This window comes from Micromys minutus (genome assembly GCF_963924665.1).
Source record: "Micromys minutus genome assembly, chromosome: 19".
Lineage (NCBI taxonomy): Eukaryota > Metazoa > Chordata > Mammalia > Rodentia > Muridae > Micromys > Micromys minutus.
In genome coordinates this window covers 14,185,116-14,204,465 of record NC_137954.1, presented here as the reverse complement: position 1 = coordinate 14,204,465, position 19,350 = coordinate 14,185,116, and the positions used below count along the sequence as shown (strand labels likewise).

The following is a 19,350-nucleotide window of genomic DNA, read 5'->3' as shown; positions in this document are numbered from 1 at the left end:
GAGACAGGATGGGGTAGCTTCCCGCCTTCCTTCACTGTCCCGGGTTACAGGATGTCACCATCTGGATGCCTCAGTTTCTCCAATGTAAAATAAGTAAGACCCTGATAGTCTTTGACTGTGTGAGATGACAAAATTACTGTGGTCATGAAATATTCAGCTGAAATGTAAACAGTAATTAGTCAGGAAAAGTGTAGCCAGTGAAAGAGAACTTCAATTTCCAAGACACAAAGTAACCTATAGTTTCTTTGGATGTGTCTAAACAGCTTTCATTAAAGCCTTATTTTAGGACCATTGTACCCAGGACTTTCTTTGTGGAGGGCCGGAGAGTTGTTCCAGCTCAGCATCGCTGGCTGTGGAGAGGCAGGCGGAGTAATGTAACTGATTGCAAAGCTCTTCCTAAAATCCAGGAATTATACAATAATCATAGTAATCGGGTGTGACTAAAAGTGTTTCCATCCTAGTCAGTTTTAAGTAATACACTTTCTCTTTACTTAAGTCTCTCTTTACCCTCTAAATAATGCATTACCCCTTGCATTCACAATTGCCTGGCCTGCTTTTTCCGTGTTTTAAATTAGGCTCCGGCATGCTCACGTGAGCTAACACCCTTCACTTCAAGAATAATGCCAGGCGAACTTTAACAACAGGCCTAGGAGATTTATGGTCTGGGCTTCAGGGTGGAATGTCAGAAGCCCAGCAATTCAGGGAAAGAATCCTCACACCTCATTTCTTCATCCAGATGAATTCAACAAATATTTCTTGAGCATAAAGCCAGAGCCAGGCAATGTGTTACAACTGTGTACACCTTAGATGGCCACACAGACTTGGAAACTAATCACTGTAATACGGGTCATAAAAGTTTTATTGAGGATCTGCAGAAGGTATCTCAGTAACACACCGTGTGGAATTACCAACCCAGTGCCCGGGAGGAGGGGCGGGGGCCATGTCTTGGTCTGTTCGGTGGCAGATCACCGAGTTCCTTGCACCTTGTTCAAACAGAATGGGGTGTCCAATGTTTGCTGAGTTGTTGAGGTGAGTTTTGTATCCCTGCTTCCAGAAATAAGTTCACAATAACATATATAACTCCCTATGGGATGCTACTCTTGGGATGACCAGAAACTCAGATGCCTCAGTGTGCAGGCACTAATCATACTCCCTCGGGTGGAATCCATACTATCTCAACGAATAATCACCATATAGTCTTGATTCCCTCATGAAACTGTGGTCTAGGTCTTTCTGCAGCAAAACCCCAATGCTCCTGTCACCAGGATTGAGGTAAAAGAGTGACTGACCCTCATGTCCTGCTTTATCCCGTTGGTGTGCCTTGTCAAAGCGGGGCCCCAGGTAGAACCCAGGTTGTGAAGAAGTTTGGCAAATGGTGGTCCTCAGCATTAGGTCTCCTAGCCTCTAGCTACTTCTGGTCTCTGATTTCAAAGGGTAGGCTGGGTGTCACGAAGCCAGTCTCTCCCCTGTGACTCCAAGGCTTTTAGAGAAAAAGCAGGGACAGCTATGCTCCTATTGCCGACACATGTCAACATCACATTTAAGACATTTAAATAATAGTAGCACAGATGGAAAACAAGGGGCAGTAGTGAGGAGGAACAGCAGGCTGATTTTGGAAGGCTTGGAACTTGCAACATGAACTTCCAAGTGTTAGAGAGACACAGAAAATTTAAGATGGATGTATGCGCTCATCTGTGTATATGAGCAGGAACGGGATTTGATTTTTGGTGATTATTTTTAAAAAGATTTACTTACTGTGTGTGTGTGTGTGTGTGTGTGTGTGTGTGTGTGTGTATCCATGTATGCACCATGGTACACCTGTGGAAGTTCAGTGACAAACCCACTGTGGGTTCCAGTATTGAACTCAGGTCATCAGGCTTAAGGGCTCTTACCACTGATAAACTGTGCCGGCCCTTTCTGGATAGCGATTACCACAGTGTACTGATGAATGCTTGCTAACTTCGTCTCTGGAATAGAAGACACCCAGACCCTGTCCCTTACATCCGTTCCCTGTGGTTTGACTATTTCCAACTTAGTCCACCTCAAGCTGTGGTTTGTGAGTGTGGTGTTGGGTGGAGGTGAATCTCTTTTGTGAGATTCAGAGAAGTTTGTTTCACTAGAAATGCCAGAGAGATAGTGTCTTGCCCAAGGCTACCCAGTAAATCAGTGGCTAGCACCTAATCAATGTTTTAAAGCCATGTCTACTCATTTTCAGTATTCTTTTTCAAAGACTTCTCGGCAGGTAGCTAGGTGATGTGGCCAGTTCTCTGTTTCAGAATCTCTCCCCTTTCCCCCTCTGCCAAGAGTAGAGAGTTGGGAGCAGGTGGGTAATACAGCATGAAAGAGTTCTAGGCCATTGCATAAATGAGGGGCATGAGGTATTCCAGGGAAATGGGATTATGAAAGCAGGTGGCTGGCCTTAGAGAACAGAGGTGGGCTGGAGAGAGGGAGCTCAGAGATAAACGAGATGCTAAAGATGTCGGTGGGTGAGGCTGAGGAGAAAAAGTGCCTAGCTGTGCCAACAGCACCAGGAAGTATAGGCTTGAGGACTGCTACACAGTGCTTACAGGGTACATGTGTGTGTCTACAGGGTTCATGTGTGTGTCTACAGGGTACATGTTGTATCTATAGAATACATGTGTGTGTTTACAGGGTTCATGTGTGTGTCTATAGGGTACATGTTGTATCTATAGGATACATGTGTGTGTTTACAGGGTTCATATGTGTGTACAGGGTTCATGTGTGTGTTTACAGGGTACATGTGTGTCTACAGGATTCATGTGTGTGTGTCTACAGGGTTCATATGTGTGTCTACAGGGTTCATGTGTGTGTCTACAGGGTTCATATGTGTGTCTACAGGGCTCATGTGTGTGTCTATAGGGTACATATGTATCTACAGGGTTTATGTGTATATGGGTAGAATGTAAATGGAAAGGTGATAACCACCCCCAGATTTCTGCCTTGTAGCTGTGGGTGTGGTAGTATCATCACCCATCACAGAATAGTGAGGGCAGGTAATTTTGGAGAGCGCTTGCATATGAGTTTAAAAAGAGCTGTGGGTCATTAGTGTCCAGGACCAAAAAAAAAAAAAAAAAAAAAAAAAAAAAGATCTCCCTCCACAGAAGAATGACTTTCTCAGCCACTATGAAAAGCTAACCAAAGATGGTCCTGGGTGCCAGGACCCAGTTGAAGAAAACTGCCTGACGTTGGGTCTTTTCTCTTCCTTGGGGTACCCATGATGCATAAAAGACAGCTAACTCATTCTTGCCTGGGAAAGTTGTGAGGGTTCACTGGCTCACTGTTCTCTAGAGTTCCCAGTGGGCTTGCCTAGTGTCAGTCCTGGGAGCACAGTGCGGTTCGTTCAGCTTCTCTCCAGTCTTGTCTGCATGCAGCGGATAGATGCCCCTTTGCCCTGTTGCTGTTCTCGGTGTTACTATAGAGTTACTCAACCGTGGTTCTCAAACCTGTGGACATCAACAAACCTTTTGTTTCCAAAAAAAATTTTATATTATGATATATAACACTAGCAAAATTACAGTTATGAAGTAGCCACAGAATAATTCCATGGTTGGAGGTCAGCACAAGGTGAGGAACTGTATTGTTGGGTTGCAGCTCAGGGAGATTGAGAACCATTGTATTAGATGTTGCTCTATAGGGGAGCAGGTCTAGGTCATCCTTCATCAGATTCGCCAAACAAAGCACAATACTCACGTCCCACTGACTGAATAAAGCTTTATTTTAATGCAAAATAAAACATGGAAAATTTATATACTCATGTACAATAACATCCAAAATGTCTTCGGTGATATAAATGGGGTTATTTTTTAAAAGTTTGTAAAAGAATCCACTCTCCCTTCCCGTATGCCAAACTACGGTTTCACATAATTTATCTTTAGAACGCATGAGCAGATGACGTGCTAGTCACACAAGAACAGGAAGGACTAGAGAAAGTGACGGGATAAACGACAGGCTTTGTTTTATGTTCCAGCACCAAAGAGTGTTGCAGATGGAACGGAACAGTTTCTGAAGAGCAGATCAAAAGATGGGCTCAAAGCGTCTTTGGGGACGGTTCACTTTCCCACTCTGAGCTCGGTAGCCGAACCCAACTTTTAAAAGCCAGGCTGGGGGCGACTGCCTGACTATTAAGTACTGGGGGGTGGGGGGTGGGTGAAAGAGTTGCACTTTGAAGCCACAGTTGCAGTGTGACAGCCCTGGCTTATTTTAGATCTCTAACTATTTTTCCTCCTTTGTATGGGGAAGGCGACTTTGTAGGGATATCCCATGAAGAATCCCCTTTCTGTCTCTAGCCATGTTCCTAACCTGAGCTCGCATGGACCGAGGAGCAGAGAAAGGCTGCTGTCGACTTTTCTGAACAGAGCACCCTCCTGCCTAACCGCATCAAACTTGGACTTCCTGTTTACATGAACCCAGGAGGCAGCGAGATGTCTTCCCAGCATAACGCCAGTGGCTCTCAGTGTTCAGTGCTGATGGCAATTTTCAGACGCACATTCCTTTATCAACCACTTTCCAATTCCTTCCACAGGCCTGAAATTCTCTAACATTGCTCAAACACTAAACGAAAAACAAAAACAAAACAAAAAAAAAAACCGAAAAACAAATTCGGTTGATTTCCAGGGAGGGAAAAGCAAGCAATTTACTATTTTTTTTTTTTTTTTTTTTTTTTTTAGGTTTGGCCTCTGTGGACCAGGGAACAGAGAAAACAGCTCTCTGATCTTCCTGAAGTTGCAGGAGGATTTCTTTCATAAGGTAGGTTTACCTTAAAAAGAAAAAAATAACGGCAGTGGGTCTTTTAATTTTATTCTGTCAGCAGCAGAACAGAGGCTGCATGAGGCCTCCAAGGCTCTGCTTCTCTGCGATGCTGTTGGATGCTGGTGAATACATCAGGATTTTGCTCCATGTGTTCCTATGGGCCCTACATAGATGTTCTGAAAGTTGAGGAATAATGAGTTTTTGGAATTTCTTTTCCTAAGCTTTGCTTGCCAAAAAATCGTTCCTTTGTTTGTCCACTGGTTTGCCCCTGTGGGGAAACAGTATTAAGCCAACAAGGATGTTGCCTTAGCTCAGGGGTGTGATGGACCAATGAGGCATGCTTCTCTCTCTTGTGAAAAGCTGAATTCTTTAGAGAGTAAAGGTTTTCTCTCCTATCTCTCTAGTCATACAAAAAGAGGGTGGAGGAGGTGGTGAGGAGAGGACCCATGAAGTTGGATGGGCCAGTGGTAGATTTGTAGCTCTTCCTAAAAAGAAAGACTTCTCTCTGTTAGAGTTCCCAGCTACTGAGAGATACCCTAGTGAGTTTTCCCAAGGCTGTAAACACACTGGTAGCTATTCCCTTCTCCTGGGGGATCTGCTGGTCATAGCCTGGACTTCCAGATAACCCACATGCTTTACCGGAACTCTGGGAAAAAAATGGTCTTACAGTTGTGGAAGGGAGACAGTTGGAGGGATGTTACTAATAAAGCTTACTGCCCCCGCTGTTGTTAACCATTGCTTGGCTTGAGACAGCCTCTGTCACCGTTATAATGTTAGTTCTTTAGGGCAGAATTGATGCAGTGAGTGCTCTACTTTAAGCAAGAACAGGAAGCTGTTACCATCCCTTTTTTTTTTTTTTTTTTTTTTTTTGTTCTCTTCAGTAATACCTGTGGACCTCTGAGGGCTTCTCAGGATTGGCTGTGTACAATACAAAGCCAAGGTCTGGAGAAGCTTTTCTGAAGCATGCACGTAGGGGTGCAGTGCACCCAGGAGAGACATGCTGAAGCTGGAAACAGGAGCAGAGCTCTTATCTTCAAGTGCCAACTCCCCCGCAGCACACCACTGTCACCTACCCCTGGCCAGCTTGCAGGTGGTCTAGCCTCCTTACAAGGGGAAACTTGTGCCTTGGAGAAAATCAAGGCTTTACAGAAATTTGAGCAAAATATAGAACACACTGAAGAGTGATTGTTTTTAAACACAGGGTCTTGTTATATGATCTTAAAATTACCCTGTAGTCCAGGCAAGCCTTTACCTTGAAGCCTTCTTGCCTTGGCTTCCCTACTGCTGGGATTCTCGGCATATGGTAAGATTCCTGGCTTAAGAGTTGATTTAATGCTACCCCTGCCACCCCACACTACATTATCCCTCAATGTAAGTTTTTTATTTTTTCAGGATTTCTTGGCTCAAAGGAAAGGCCATTTCCAGCATGGTGGCCAGGGACCCTACAGTGTGGCCACAATACCCTGTTGAGCAGAACCTGGGGTCCTCCACTGCATCGAACAAATTACAGATGTTGTAAGGGTGCTGGCTGAAAAGAGATGGAGGAGGACAGAAGGCAACTTGACGATCTAGTATTCAGAGGGCCACAGTAATTGTGGTTTAGATAACGATCTCTCCCTAAGTCCAGCAAATGACACTACTTACGCTGAAAACCAGCAGTTGCATCATTCCTGGTCACCAAAATATATTTTAAGTTAAAAAAAGAAAAACAATTGGGCCAAATGGCTACTCTATAGAGTCTAGAACTCTATTATTCAGTAAAAACTGGTTGGTCAGTGATATTCTATTCTCAGCGGGGTGGAGAAGGAATGTTTAAGGTTTAACGTATGTCTCAGTCTCTGAGAAATCCAGAACGCTGTTTCTCTGTCTTGTGCATGTGCCCCCGTTTGGGTCACACAGGAAGCTTCAGATGCTGTGTAAGGAAAGCTCAGAGGAAGCCAGGGTGGCTTTTCAGTTCCTTAAGCCAGAATGGGTTTTCTTTTAAATCAGGTGGAGACCTTAGCTTTGCCCTGCCATTTGTTAATGAGATAGAGCAGATGGAGACTGACTTAATCTCACCATCTTCTCCTCCACTTCCCCTGCCTGACTCCTTCCTCATTAAACATCCAGAAGGCAATTTTATCTTCTCTTCTCCATACTGGTAATCACATATGTTTGAACACACACACACACACACACACACACACACACACATGCACACACACATATGAGCGCGCACACACACACACACACAGGTGCACACACTTCCATCTACTTGCTGTCCCAGGGGCAGATGGGTACTGTTTGGCACTGTGTCTGGAACTGACATCCCTAGGACATTGCTTTCTGTGTGGCCTGACCAGCAGGCTCTGTTTCCCTTCCCCACAAGTATTCTTTAGCCCTTAAGTGGAGGTCTAAAATAACTGTAGGCATTCGAGAAGGACTCGAAAAGGAGCTGTCTCCAAGCAAGGCTGCCAGGGACTGGGAGGGAGGAAAGCAAGGACCATGAGACAATCCACCTTCACCTGCTCACTGTGGTTCTCAGAATGAATTCCCTTCTGGAAGCTCTGAGCAGCTCACACCCTCCCAGGACACTATTACTACATTCAAATTCAAATTACTGTCTTTTATATCAAAGGCAAGGAAGTTCAAAAGGCTGTATCAAACAAGTAGTACCAGGAACCCAAGCTAGACTATAAATAAGGAAATAGTCTTCCTTTGGGTCTAAGGTTTCCAAGAGGTCACTAGTCATGTACACGGTTGCTTTGTTCTCGGTAAAAACAGTGTGCTTTTGAAGATACATCTTTGCAGCCTCTGACTCTACCAGTTGGTAGGTCTCACACCTCCAAGGATAGGGCTGAGCTTCTGAATGTGTGACTAGACCTGGCAGAGAGAGACTTGTACCTCTGTTCTATTGCTTTTACTGTGTGTGTGGTGTGGGGGGCCGTAAGTAGCACTGGTTTTCTAGCCAGGGGCTACTATAGCATAGTTCCATTGATTTTTAATCAATTGACACTCTCACGAATCAACCAATTCTGCAAGCCTTTCAAGTATCAGGAAGTATTGTTTTTATGACTGTATCCTTCTTCCTTTTTGAATCCACATCCCCAAACCCCTGCCCTTTTTTTTTTCCTCCTCTGATTAGCAGTTAGGCCATGCATCCTCGGGAAGCAAGAGCCCCTCTGTACCATGGAACACCTTAGCCAGGAGAGAAGGCCTTAGGTTCTAGCAATGGCAAAGATGGTGTTGAATGTCTTCCTTGCTTGGCAGATCTCGGTGACATTCAGCTATACTGCTGCAGTCATGGGGTTCTTCTGCCTGGGATCCTGGTTACGATAGGGGTACTGGTCAGGGCTGCCCCCTCGGGGTCCTGCCCTGCCCATCTCCTGGTAGACTGGTACTCTCTGGTGCTGAGGTGGTGAAGGAGGGACATCTTGTCTGAAGGGTCCTTTGTGCTGCTGGGCTGGTGGGGGTGGGTAGTACTGTGGGTATCGTAGGTCTGTCACCCTCAGATCCGGGGGCCGGGGATAGCTCCCTCTCGGGGGCTGTACAGGATGAGGCCCTGGGTAGTATGGAAGCTCTCTTTCATTGTAGCGCCCTCGGGGTGAAGCTGTCAGGTAGTCCGCAGGATCTGCTGAGCCTCCCCTGGGAAGAAAATCAGAGATATGTGTCAGGAGCAATGGGGCTGCTACTCACACCTGAAGAACACGTTTTTGCCTTGGCTGCAGTTGGCTGTGACCACATCCTTGGTCTGGATAAGGCTAGACTAGAAGATGTGATGTGCACCCTTAAAGAACAGGAGAGAGGATCCTCTTCTTCTTCGCCATTTTAGACCTCAAGTTAAAAACCATGTTCCGAGGAAGGACAGCCAGGATGCAGGAACTCAGGCCCTTGGAACCTCAAGCCACTGTGTCACCTAGGACTGCTTACATCACATTGCTACATGACAAGAAACACTTGCTTATACCCTTTTATATTTGCTTTTCTTACAGCTCAGTTAGCCTCTGACTGCCAGAGCCCCAGTCTGGGTGAGATATGGTAGCACAAATACTCCAGGTCAGAGTTCTCATAAAGTGTACCAATTTCCCTCGTAGGTTGCAGAGGTGCTCAAGTGAGTGGCCTTGGCTAAGTCTGGGTGGCTTCTGTCATACCCTTGGATACTATGCCTCTCCTTGACTGTGCCTGAAAGACCTCTCAACTTGGGACTGGGAATCTACCCACCTGGGACTGTGATTAAGTCTACCACAAAGTCAGTAGCAAAAAACAAGTTGCCCCGTGTAATGGGCAGGCATGCAGAAAGGTCCGGGGCCAGAACACACACTAATGGGAAACAAGCCTGTCTGGAACTTTCTACTGAAGACAAGTATCGCCTGGTCTGCCTGCCGTAACAGAAACAATACGTCACTAGACAATGTGCAGATGATGGCATCTTGGCTAGCCTGGGGTGTGACACATGACTTCTGTTTGCAGCTCTTAAAATCCCATCAACCTTCTGTGCACTCATTCGCCAGCACCATTCACCACGTCACCAGATCCGTCCATTCTTTATTCCTCTGCTCTTTATGATCTTTTTTTTTTAAGGAGCAACAGAAACAATAGTGATTACTGAAAAGCTCTCCAAAGGCTTGGACACTTGAAAGAAAGGACGAGGCTGTAAGAACACCGTGCCTATGGTTAATCAGACACTGTCAGTGAGGGTCAAAATCACGCTGTAATCTGTGGAGCTGGATGGTAAAACAGCCCGGAATGTCCCCCAAAATCAATGAGGATTTGACAAGCTCAGGGGGCATGTGGAAAGCTGCCTGTGGACGCAGCCGTAAGGCTGAGCGATGCCTTCCTCCATCAACATTTATCTGTGTGTGTGAGCCCTGGTTTTGCTATGTATGAGAATGAATGATAGATTCACGAATCTGGGGGTAAATTAGTGAGAGTTTTCAGATAAAAAATTAAATTGTTTGCGTACAAGTTATTTATAGCACCTGCTGCTATTGTTCGGTCCGGGCCGCTTTGCTCTATGCTAAATTGCCCATGACAAGTAGAGCAGACATACACAGCCAATCATCTGTCACCGTGGCCCTGCGGAATAAAGGGCCCAGGTTTCATCATCCCTTTTCTTGACAATTTCATTTTTTATTTAGAAAATTTCCAGCACTCATTGTATCTTTTATTGTTAAAAAATAAAGACCCTTTCTCTCAGCCACTTTGGTCATTTCTATTTCCTTTGGCTCCATCCGGAGATTTCAAAAACCCTTAAAAAAAAAACAAAACAAAAAACAAAAAAAAAAAAAAAAAAAAAAAAAACAAACCCTAACCTGTGTTTCCTTTCAAAAGCTAGCAGAAGTATTTCTCTGCATGAAGTGAAACATGTGGTCCCGCTGCACTCGTTTTACATCCTCAGGATAAATCACTGACATTTGCAACACACAAACATTATCTACCTTAAAATGAACACACAACCAACGCTCCCCCTGGACTCTCTTAGCGGGAATGTTTCCTGTTTAAAATGGGAAGAGAGAAAGGAGAAATTCCAGGCCTTGGACCTTTTTTTTTTTTAGGGTCCTGGTCTCTCTCTTAAGATTTTTGCCCTTTTAAAACAGAACATTATAAAAGACAGAAGTCCTTGGGGGCTCTCTCTCTCTCTCTTTTTAGGTTGTGGAGAGACAATCCAGAGCAAGTGGTGACGGGCTAGAAGCCACCCGGAGCGGTTTGCAACCCTGAGCGACTCCACACTGTGAATACTGGGCAGAAAGGAAGTTATCTCTCCCCCCCACCTCACCCTGTGACTCTCCAGCATTCACTGCAAAGAGGAGGGAGGGAGGGTTCTCAGGGCAGAGAGAGTGACCCCAAGATAGCATCATGGTCCCTGGAGGGCTTCTCTGGGGGTGGATTATATGTTGGGGATTTTGCTTACATGTGGCAGACACCAAGTGAGGGGCTGTTCTTTGTCAAGCAGCGGTGGCATGGAAATTGTCTCTTTCTGTAGAACTCATCAGAAGAGTTATTGTTTGTAATATTTCAGGGAGAAGAAAAACAATGAGTTGCCTGTAAAAACACTATTGAGAGTTCAGAGACCTCCAGGAGCATTTTCCTCCCAGGGCTGCTGTTGGTAACCGCCCCCCCCCCCAAAAACCTATCATTTCCATCAGACTTTCACCAGGATAATGTTCCAACCATTGTGAATATTCTCTCACATACACGGTCATAGTTACTTCTAAAAGAACCATTTCTGGGGACTAGAGAGATGGCTCAATGGTTAAAGATGCCCTTAAAGAGGATTAGAGTTCTATTCCTAGAACCCACACGCAGTGGCTAACATCCTCTTGTAAGACTGCGTCCATGGGATTTAGCTATGCTCGTGTGTGTGTGTGTGTGTGTGTGTGTGTGTGTGTGTGTGTGTGTGAACAATTTTTAAGTAGGAAAAGAAAAAGAAAGCCTCCTATATGAGTTACTTTTTTCCTGCTGCACAGACAAGGTGTATGGTATAGAAACAACTTCAGTGTTCATTTGACTCTCAGTTTCAAAAGGAACAGTCATCCCACGGAGGGAGAAGGCAGTGTGGAACAGCCTCGTGAATTGTGGTACGTAGCTAAGCTGCTCACAGATGCGGGGATCAGGAAGTTAAGAGCTCTAGTGGGAACCAGAACTGGACATTACCTTCAAGACCCACTCCCCTAGGCAATCCATTTCCTTTCAGATAGGTCACATGGACCAAAGATTTCACAGCTTTCCCAAACAGTGCATCATCTGGGGACCAAATATTCAAACCCAACGAGCCTGTGAGGGAAAACACCTTTTAATTTTCTGCTTTCCCTGTGAGTAAGGCATCTCTGAAGCCAGGGGATTTAGGTTTTGCTTGGGAACTCAGGGATGGTTTCAGCTATGTTTGAAATCACACAGATGTATATACAACAATGTAAACAATGAACACTGACCATTTTCCCCCAAGCAGGACAAAGTCACCAGCTATTTACATGTAAAAATAAGAAATAAATGTCTTCCTTTCCCAGAGGGCGTTCTCTTTGTGACGTTTTTTTACCATGCCACTACTTTTCATTTAGCAAAGGGGACCTGGAAAAGAGACTCTGGGCTAGTCAGCTAGGCCCTGGATCCCAGCCACCATCGTATATAGAAAGATGGAAGCTATGTTCCTGTTGGGTTAAACAGTCATGCTTGGGAAGGGATGGTATTGGAAGGACAGAATCCCTAGAGAAAGGGGCACAGAATTCACTAGAGAAAGGGGCATGGGCAAGCGTCAGTGCTCCCACAGTGCTCCCGCTTGGGTACCAGCCTTGCGGAGACAACCTCCATCCTCAGCGTTGGCCCTAGTTAGTCACCCGCTCTGCCTTTGCCTTTTACTTGGCCGTGTGGTACTCATACCTTGCATGGCAGTGGACCTCTTGGAAGCAGGCACTGATGCTTCATCCTCTGCCATCTCTTTCCCTTGGGGCTTTGTGTCTCATAGGCACCCCATAAATCTATACTTTTTTTTTTTGAGGGAAACCGCACAAATGTACACAGTAACCAGAGGGTGTTAGATGTGGTAGAGGCTGAAGGACAGCAGAAGATAAGGGGAAAGTGTAGATTCAGTGGGACTCAGAGATGAGTGATGGTTGAAGTAAGACTGACCAGGAATGAGTTACGTATTGGATTGGGTCCGACGGAGAAAGACTGTAAGGTTTATTGGGTTTTCCAGGCACAACAGGGCAGAGGTACATATGAACTCGCAGTGACAGCAACAACACACACAAGACCCATGTGCACTCCAACCATTCACAGTCTCAGTACGGAGGAGACAAGGCATGAGGTCCCACTGCTAGCTGGGACTTTTCTAATGGTGTTTCATAGGTGCTAGAATAGGAGCCCTAGTAGGGGCAGGGCAGAACCCATCCCAGGGACAACCCAAACCGGACTCTGTGGGAAACAGGAAAAAGAAAAAAAAAAGAAAAAAAAAAAAAAAAAAAAAAAAAGACAAGACAGAAGGAAGATAAGAAGAGGAAGAGGAAGAAGGAAGTTGGGTGGGAAGGGATGGAAACATGAAGAAGATGATTAAGGAGCGGAGCTGGTGGGTGCATAAGTCCAAAATATGTTGTATGAGATCCTCAAAGAATTAATTAAAATATTTTTTAAAGTTAACTACAGACTGGATTTACTAGGTACAGGCTATTGTATATTTAAGAATTGGTTAAGAAATCTTTTCACAATTGTCTGGCAAGGAAATTTTCTTTATCGCTGTCATAAACCCAGTAATGTACGAACATCTTGACTCATGTCTAGAAATATAGTCCAGTAAAAGGCTCCAGATAAAGGATTGGAGGGAGACTGTTGAACTCACACAGCATTATTTCAAGCACTGAGTTTCAGTGTGGAGGTGATGTTCAGTCCCCTCCCCCCACCCCCAGCACAACCCACTTCTCTCCACAAAAGCACATATGATGGACAACTTTCATATAAACCACACACATATAAACCAAGAGCGGCAGAAACTAGGATTATGTGAACCAGCCTCTCACCTGTTGTGACTCAATGCCTTTGCCTCCCAGTGCAGAGACAACAAAGGAGTTGGTGTGGATAAGACCTGCTCTGATGAGGGAAAGACGTGAGGAATATTTGTAACCTTCAGTTCTTCCAACAGCACTTCCTGACCAGGGTGAGCATGATACCCATGTCTCAAGCCTGGGGTTGAGGACCCAACCATGGCTGTATCTCATCTAATGAGCTCCTCGCAGGATGGAGAAAGCTCGCTGACGCTGAATAGCCATGGTTGGGGGTGTGGGGGGCGTAACTAAGAGTCGAGTCAGTGTGAAGATTGTTTGAGGAGGTGAGCTCAAAAGTAAAGAAATAAGGTCTGTAGTAGAAAGTGTGATACCACAAGAAATGTACAAGCAAGGGTAAGGCCTGCCTTACACAAATGGATTGGATATATATATATATATATATATATATATATATATATAAAGTTTTGGATTAACATCAAAAGTGGAAATTCTTGTTCCTCTTAATTTGTATAAGATACTGTGTGTGTTAGCAGCCTAAACAAAAACAATTAAAAAAACAAAACAAAATCAAATCCATTCAAACTGAGCCTCGTTGTCTTAATGAGTTTGTTTTTTTCTTTTTTCTATTTTTGGTAATAATTGGTTGTAACCAAATTTGGAGTTAGGATGGAGTTGAGCCATATGGTTCAAGCCTCCTGGTGCTGTCTTCATTGGCAAGCTCTGAATAAGCTATACTCCTTCAAATGTTCCACACAGAGTGGCCCCAGTATTTGTAAAATTAAAAAAAAAAAAAAAAAAAAAAAAAAAGAAAAGAAAGAAAGAAAGGAAAAAAAAAAAAAAAGGCAGTGCAAACTAATATGCTCTTAAGCTGCCCGTGTTATGTGGAGAGAGATGCTTTTAGTCTGTGTTTGGAATTCCTTCAGGGTCAGGTTTCCAGTTACCAGGCCTTCATCCGTGGTCCAGGCACGAACGCGGTTGGCCTGGATTAGCAGAGCCCTCTGCAAAGTATATTACATAGCTTTGATTTCAGCAGATTTTACAGAGCCATAAAATATAATGACCATTTGATGACCTATGATATAGAAATGATTATGGAAAAAAAACTCCCCTTTCATCACTCTCGTTCCCCATCATGTTATGAAGAAGGGCCCTTTGCTGCTCTTTGCTGAGGACGGGCAAGAGAAGCAAGTATCACTGCAGACGCTTCTAGCCCTTTGTAACACCAGGGGAGTGTTTCCAGAGAAAATGAAAGTGAGCTGGCAACGAAGGAGTGTTCAGAAGGCAAAGACTGTTCTGATCACCTTCATTTGACTTCTCCTTTGGTATCTCTCATCAGCCACCACAAATAGAATTCATTTACTAACAAACGACAAGTATAGGGAGTCTCTATATCAGTTGGGCAGACAGATATGGAAAACTGCCCTTAAGAGAACTTCATCCTGTCAGACATGGGGAGTTTTTGCAGACCTAAGAGTGGTCCTGCTGAAACAACCTCTTTCATGAGGGGGTGAGAGTGTTTCAAAGTTTCGTGTCAGGGACAATTAGAAAGGACAAGCATGAGCTGTATAGGTGGACACACCCGAATGGCTGCAAAGCCCCTGGAACCCATTTCAGTGACTCGCTACAAGATAATTGCCACGTAGTCCTCGGGCCAGGGATGAGCAGAATGGGGACCAAGGAAAGGAATCATAACTTCACCAACCAGGACACAGACTCACTTTCCTCTTTTTATTTTATATCAGGACTTCCGGAATCTCAGTATCTAAACATCGAGGATTTCATCTGATTGTCATTCGAGAGAGGATGGTTCCTTTCCAGGGGCAGACATAAGGAGCTGACAGGTTGGGGCCTGTGAGGTCCTGAATTCTAAAAGCTGGCCTCTCGAGAGAAGCACTATAGGACCACCACCCAAGGTTACTGCCTGTAGACAGGATATTCCTGAGATTAAACAGCATTCACAAAAGCCACCTTTCTCTACTCAACTTTAGATTATGTATACATTTAGAGTAGTGTATATATATATATATATATATATATATATATATATATATATATATATATATATATATATACAATATATGTACTCACATGATGTGTAATGTGTAATGTATATGTATGCACATATATACACATTCTTGGAGAAGATGTTCACATACTGCCGACACAGTTACCTCCTCATCCCTTCAACTGATTTCTAAATTACTATCAGTTAAGTGAGTCCTGTATCAATCACTGTTCCCTTTTCCTCTCCCCATCATTTGTCAAAGCCTGGGGATTTTGATGTAAATCACCTGTAATCATTTCATCTCTTCTCACTCGGGGCTTTTCAGCAGCGTGTGTGTGTGTGTGTGTGTGTGTGTGTGTGTGTGTGTGTGTGTGTGACACAGGATGATTCTAGCACCGTGAATACCTTACTCTGAAATCCAGAAGCAGAAATGTTAAGTGCTGGGCCCGGCGCCATTGTCCTCCCTGAGCGCTGTAGCCAGCACCAGATGGTGGTTTCGAATTGCGAAGATTCAAAGCTAGCTGAGCAGAATAGTTCCTTTGCAACTGCCTAAGGCAAACCAACCCCATCTCAAGCAGTTCTTCAAGTCAACCTCCTCATCCCTCAGAGTAGTGTGATAGGCTAGGCAGAGTGATTATCCATGGCTTGAGACCAGGAGAGGCAGAACAAACATGTTACGGGGCTTGACTGAAAGCCGTGGGCAGTGGAAAGGCCCAGGGTCCACCTAGGCAGACAGAGCCAGGCCTCCTGCTTGACTGCCAATCTTGTCCCTACTTGCTTTATGCCAGCTTATGATGTCTGGGAGCTGGGTAAAAAAAAAAAAAGGTATACTTAGAAACACATTTTCGAAATGAATCTAATAGGGGAGGGGGCCAAAGAGTGTCCTAGTAAGTGTTTGGCTTTAGGAAACTCATGAAGCTAGACATGCTGGTGGCATGGCTAAGAAACACCCAGAATTCCAAGCATGAAGTCGGCACAGTAGGCAGGTAGACTTTTCTCGTCCCTCTTAGGAAAGCCAGAACAGATACTTGTGTGGTTCTATCTGCAAGGCCCCATGTTCAAGAGTCCATCCAACACATTGAATATTGGTGTCAATACCCAAAAGGTGCATTTAATCAAACAACACTTTCATTCAGACATGATGGGGCCCATGAAGCACCCTTTGTCCTACTGGCCCTGAGGATTCGGATACAGAATTGATAGGGCATCATTGGATGGCTGAAGGAGCCCCACGGTGGTTGTGAGGATTCTACGGCACACGACCCCAGCAGTGGCCATTCTGGAGGATGATGTAATAACGTAGTGGGCCAGAAGAGATTCAGAGTACACGCTCGCTCACACTCAGCCCAGTATCCTGCTCCGGCATCCTCAAACTGGAGGCTGGCTGTGCTTGCTCCTGTGGTTTCCTTCTTAGGATATCTTTTTAAATGGACTATTACAACAGCACTAGTAACTTCGGACTCACAGACAAGCACAGCAAGTTGTAGCCAGCCTGAGAAAGTGCAGTTTGACAGCCCAGCACTACACTGTGTTCATGCGAGTCTGGGGGACAGCTGGGTTGCTGTCACCAGCTCTGAGTCAATTCTGAGCACATTGAACTAACTCTCCAGTGAGAACACAGAATGACTTCTAATGCAGGGGACTTTTGCATGAATAGTTACGGGGCTTAGATATGCAGCTCTCAGATTTGAAGTCTTGTTAGTTTTTATATGTGCTTCAATATGTAAAGTGCTCCGAGCCCCTCCTATCTTTACCCCTAATAATATTAATTCGAGTAAATAAGGTTTATAGGCAGTTTTGTAAACTTTTAGGCTCACCTTCTTTTCTAATAAATGGGGGATGCTTGTATTTTAATAGGAACAAGGTAGCTGAAAGATAGGTGGACCAGGGACCAGTGGAACTTGGAAGTGCCAGTTGCCTCTGGGAAGCAAGGATTTTATATTAACATCTCTCAGCACCGCCACCATCTCCCTGTCTTCGCAGGCTCTCCTAGAAAGAATCCAGTATCTTTCTCTCAATAGTAATCTGAGCTTCTTGGTGCCACTCTCAAGTATTGGGGCACGGATTTGGGGGCAGCACAGTCTGGACTCAGAGTGTCACCTGGGAGGAATTTGGATTGTGAAACTTATTCTTCCACAAACATGACTAGGTGACGTTAAGATTGTTAATTGAACAGTTGCCCTGATGCCCAACAGTGTGTCCACCTCCTGGTTTCTACTAGATGACGTAAGGGGAAGTATGTTAGCCTCCCCATGCTAATTTTGATGTGGAGCCTCTGTATTTCATGATGTATTTTGTCATGACATAGACCAGTGGTTCTCACCCTTCCTGATGCTCTGACCCTTTAATACAGCTCCTCATGTTGTACTGACCCCCAAACATCAAATTACCACATTGCTTCTTTATAACTGTAATTGCGCTACTGTTATTAATCACATTGCAAATATTGGATACACAGGATATCTGATATGTGGCCCCTGTAAAAGAATTGTTTGGCCCCCAGAGGGTTGTGACTCACAGGTTGGGAAATCAGGCCTTCTTTCCCTAGCTGTACTCAGCCTGTTCTGAGGTGCATGGCTGGTTCTGTTGCCCACTCAGTCCCCTTGTCTAGAACCTATTTCATTATTTAGTGTAGCACCTGGAAAAGGACACTTTGGGGAAGCTTTTCTGTAAACAATCAAGACGGTTAAGGGATTCCTAGGTACTGGTGGCTTGTGCTCCCCTCCCCCTCCTGTCGAGGTTTTAAATCCTCTGGTTGGTCTTTACAAAGCTGGCTAGAGTGGTTATTAATGTCGTTGCTAACATTTAACTTTCAATTCATCCTATATTAAAGTGAGATGCATTGCTTCTGTGTCTCATGTGTAGTATGGCCCATTAGACTAGCTTCTTCAGGGTCCAGTCTTGCTTTGATGCTGGCAAAATGGAGCAGCTAGCAAATCAAAGTTTATAGTCACCCAAACTGATAGATGAACCAAGAACTCACCCTGAACTCATCACTTTTCTCCTTCTCCCCCATTTCCAGTGTTCAAGTACAGTTACTTATTGTTCCCGTACTCCCATACCCCATCCCCAGGCCCTATACACACCCCATCCCCAGGCCCTATACACACCCCATCCCCAGGCCCTATATACACCCCATCCTCAGGCCCTATATACACCCCATCCCTAGGCCCTATACACACCCCATCCCCAGGTCCTATAGCAACAGTGATATGGAGGTCTGGAGCTACTGATGACTGTATTTCAGAGACAGCAAGACAAGCTTTTATAGCAAAGGGGCTTCTTCAGATGTTATTCCACCCTACATTTGTTCCCTAATGCCCTGGTTTATTGATTTACCCCTTGAACAATTCAAAGAAAACTCAAAACTCATCCCGTCTCCTGTTGCTTTGAATGCTGCTTTTGCTCCTGGCCATGTTTGGTGTGGGTGCATGTGTCTACCAGTATGAGACAACTCCTCCCCCACTCCTCCTTTTAATACTACATGTATTCCGTCTGAGCAGTGGAAACCTCAATTCTTAAAGTCAGTTATGAAACTGTGGCTTTAATAATTTAAATAAAAGCTTATCACAGGAAAGCAAATATTTACAAGTACTAGTTACCCAATTTAAAGAAATTAATTAAAAGTAAATGCTCAAGTGATTTAAAACTAAAGAGCCATTGCCAACTAAAATGTTTTTTTTTCCCCATGTGCCCAGACCAGCTTGTTTTGAGGCCTTTAGAGAGATGCTGCTCCTCCTTCTTCAAGCTCCCAAAAGCACTAACTGGTGAGGGGCCTGGGTCTGCTTGGTCCTGTGGTACAGGCAGGTATTCTCAGTCTGTCTGAGAGACTTCACAATGTAACCATCAGTCTGCATGGGGAGCAGGAGAGGCAGAAGGGGCAGGTACTGAGTTCTTAGCCTGTGGGTTGCAACCCTTTGGGGTTCAATGACCCTTTCATAGGGGTCTCTGAAGACCATCATACAATATAGATGATTACGTCATGACTGACAACAAGAACAAAAGTACGCTATGAAGTAGCAGGAAAGTAATTTAATAGTTGGGGTCACCACCTGAGGAACAATATTAAAGGGTTGCAGCATTAGGGATGTGAAGAACCTC

At 44.7% G+C, this 19,350-nt stretch overlaps 1 protein-coding gene across 4 annotated transcripts in view; it reads right to left on the bottom strand.

Annotated features, from left to right (window-relative positions):
- Nucleotides 1-8,036: 8,036 nt before the first annotated feature.
- Nucleotides 8,037-19,350, bottom strand: part of PARD3B (par-3 family cell polarity regulator beta) — a gene marked incomplete at both ends in the record, with an annotated part of 962,085 nt that continues 950,771 nt past the window's right edge. For all 4 annotated transcript variants that reach the window (XM_080932740.1, XM_080932743.1, XM_080932741.1 and 1 more), the window contains one exon: nt 8,037-8,394. In XM_080932740.1, coding sequence (XP_080788866.1) covers nt 8,037-8,394 — 358 coding nt within the window. The remainder of the gene's footprint in view (nt 8,395-19,350) is intronic.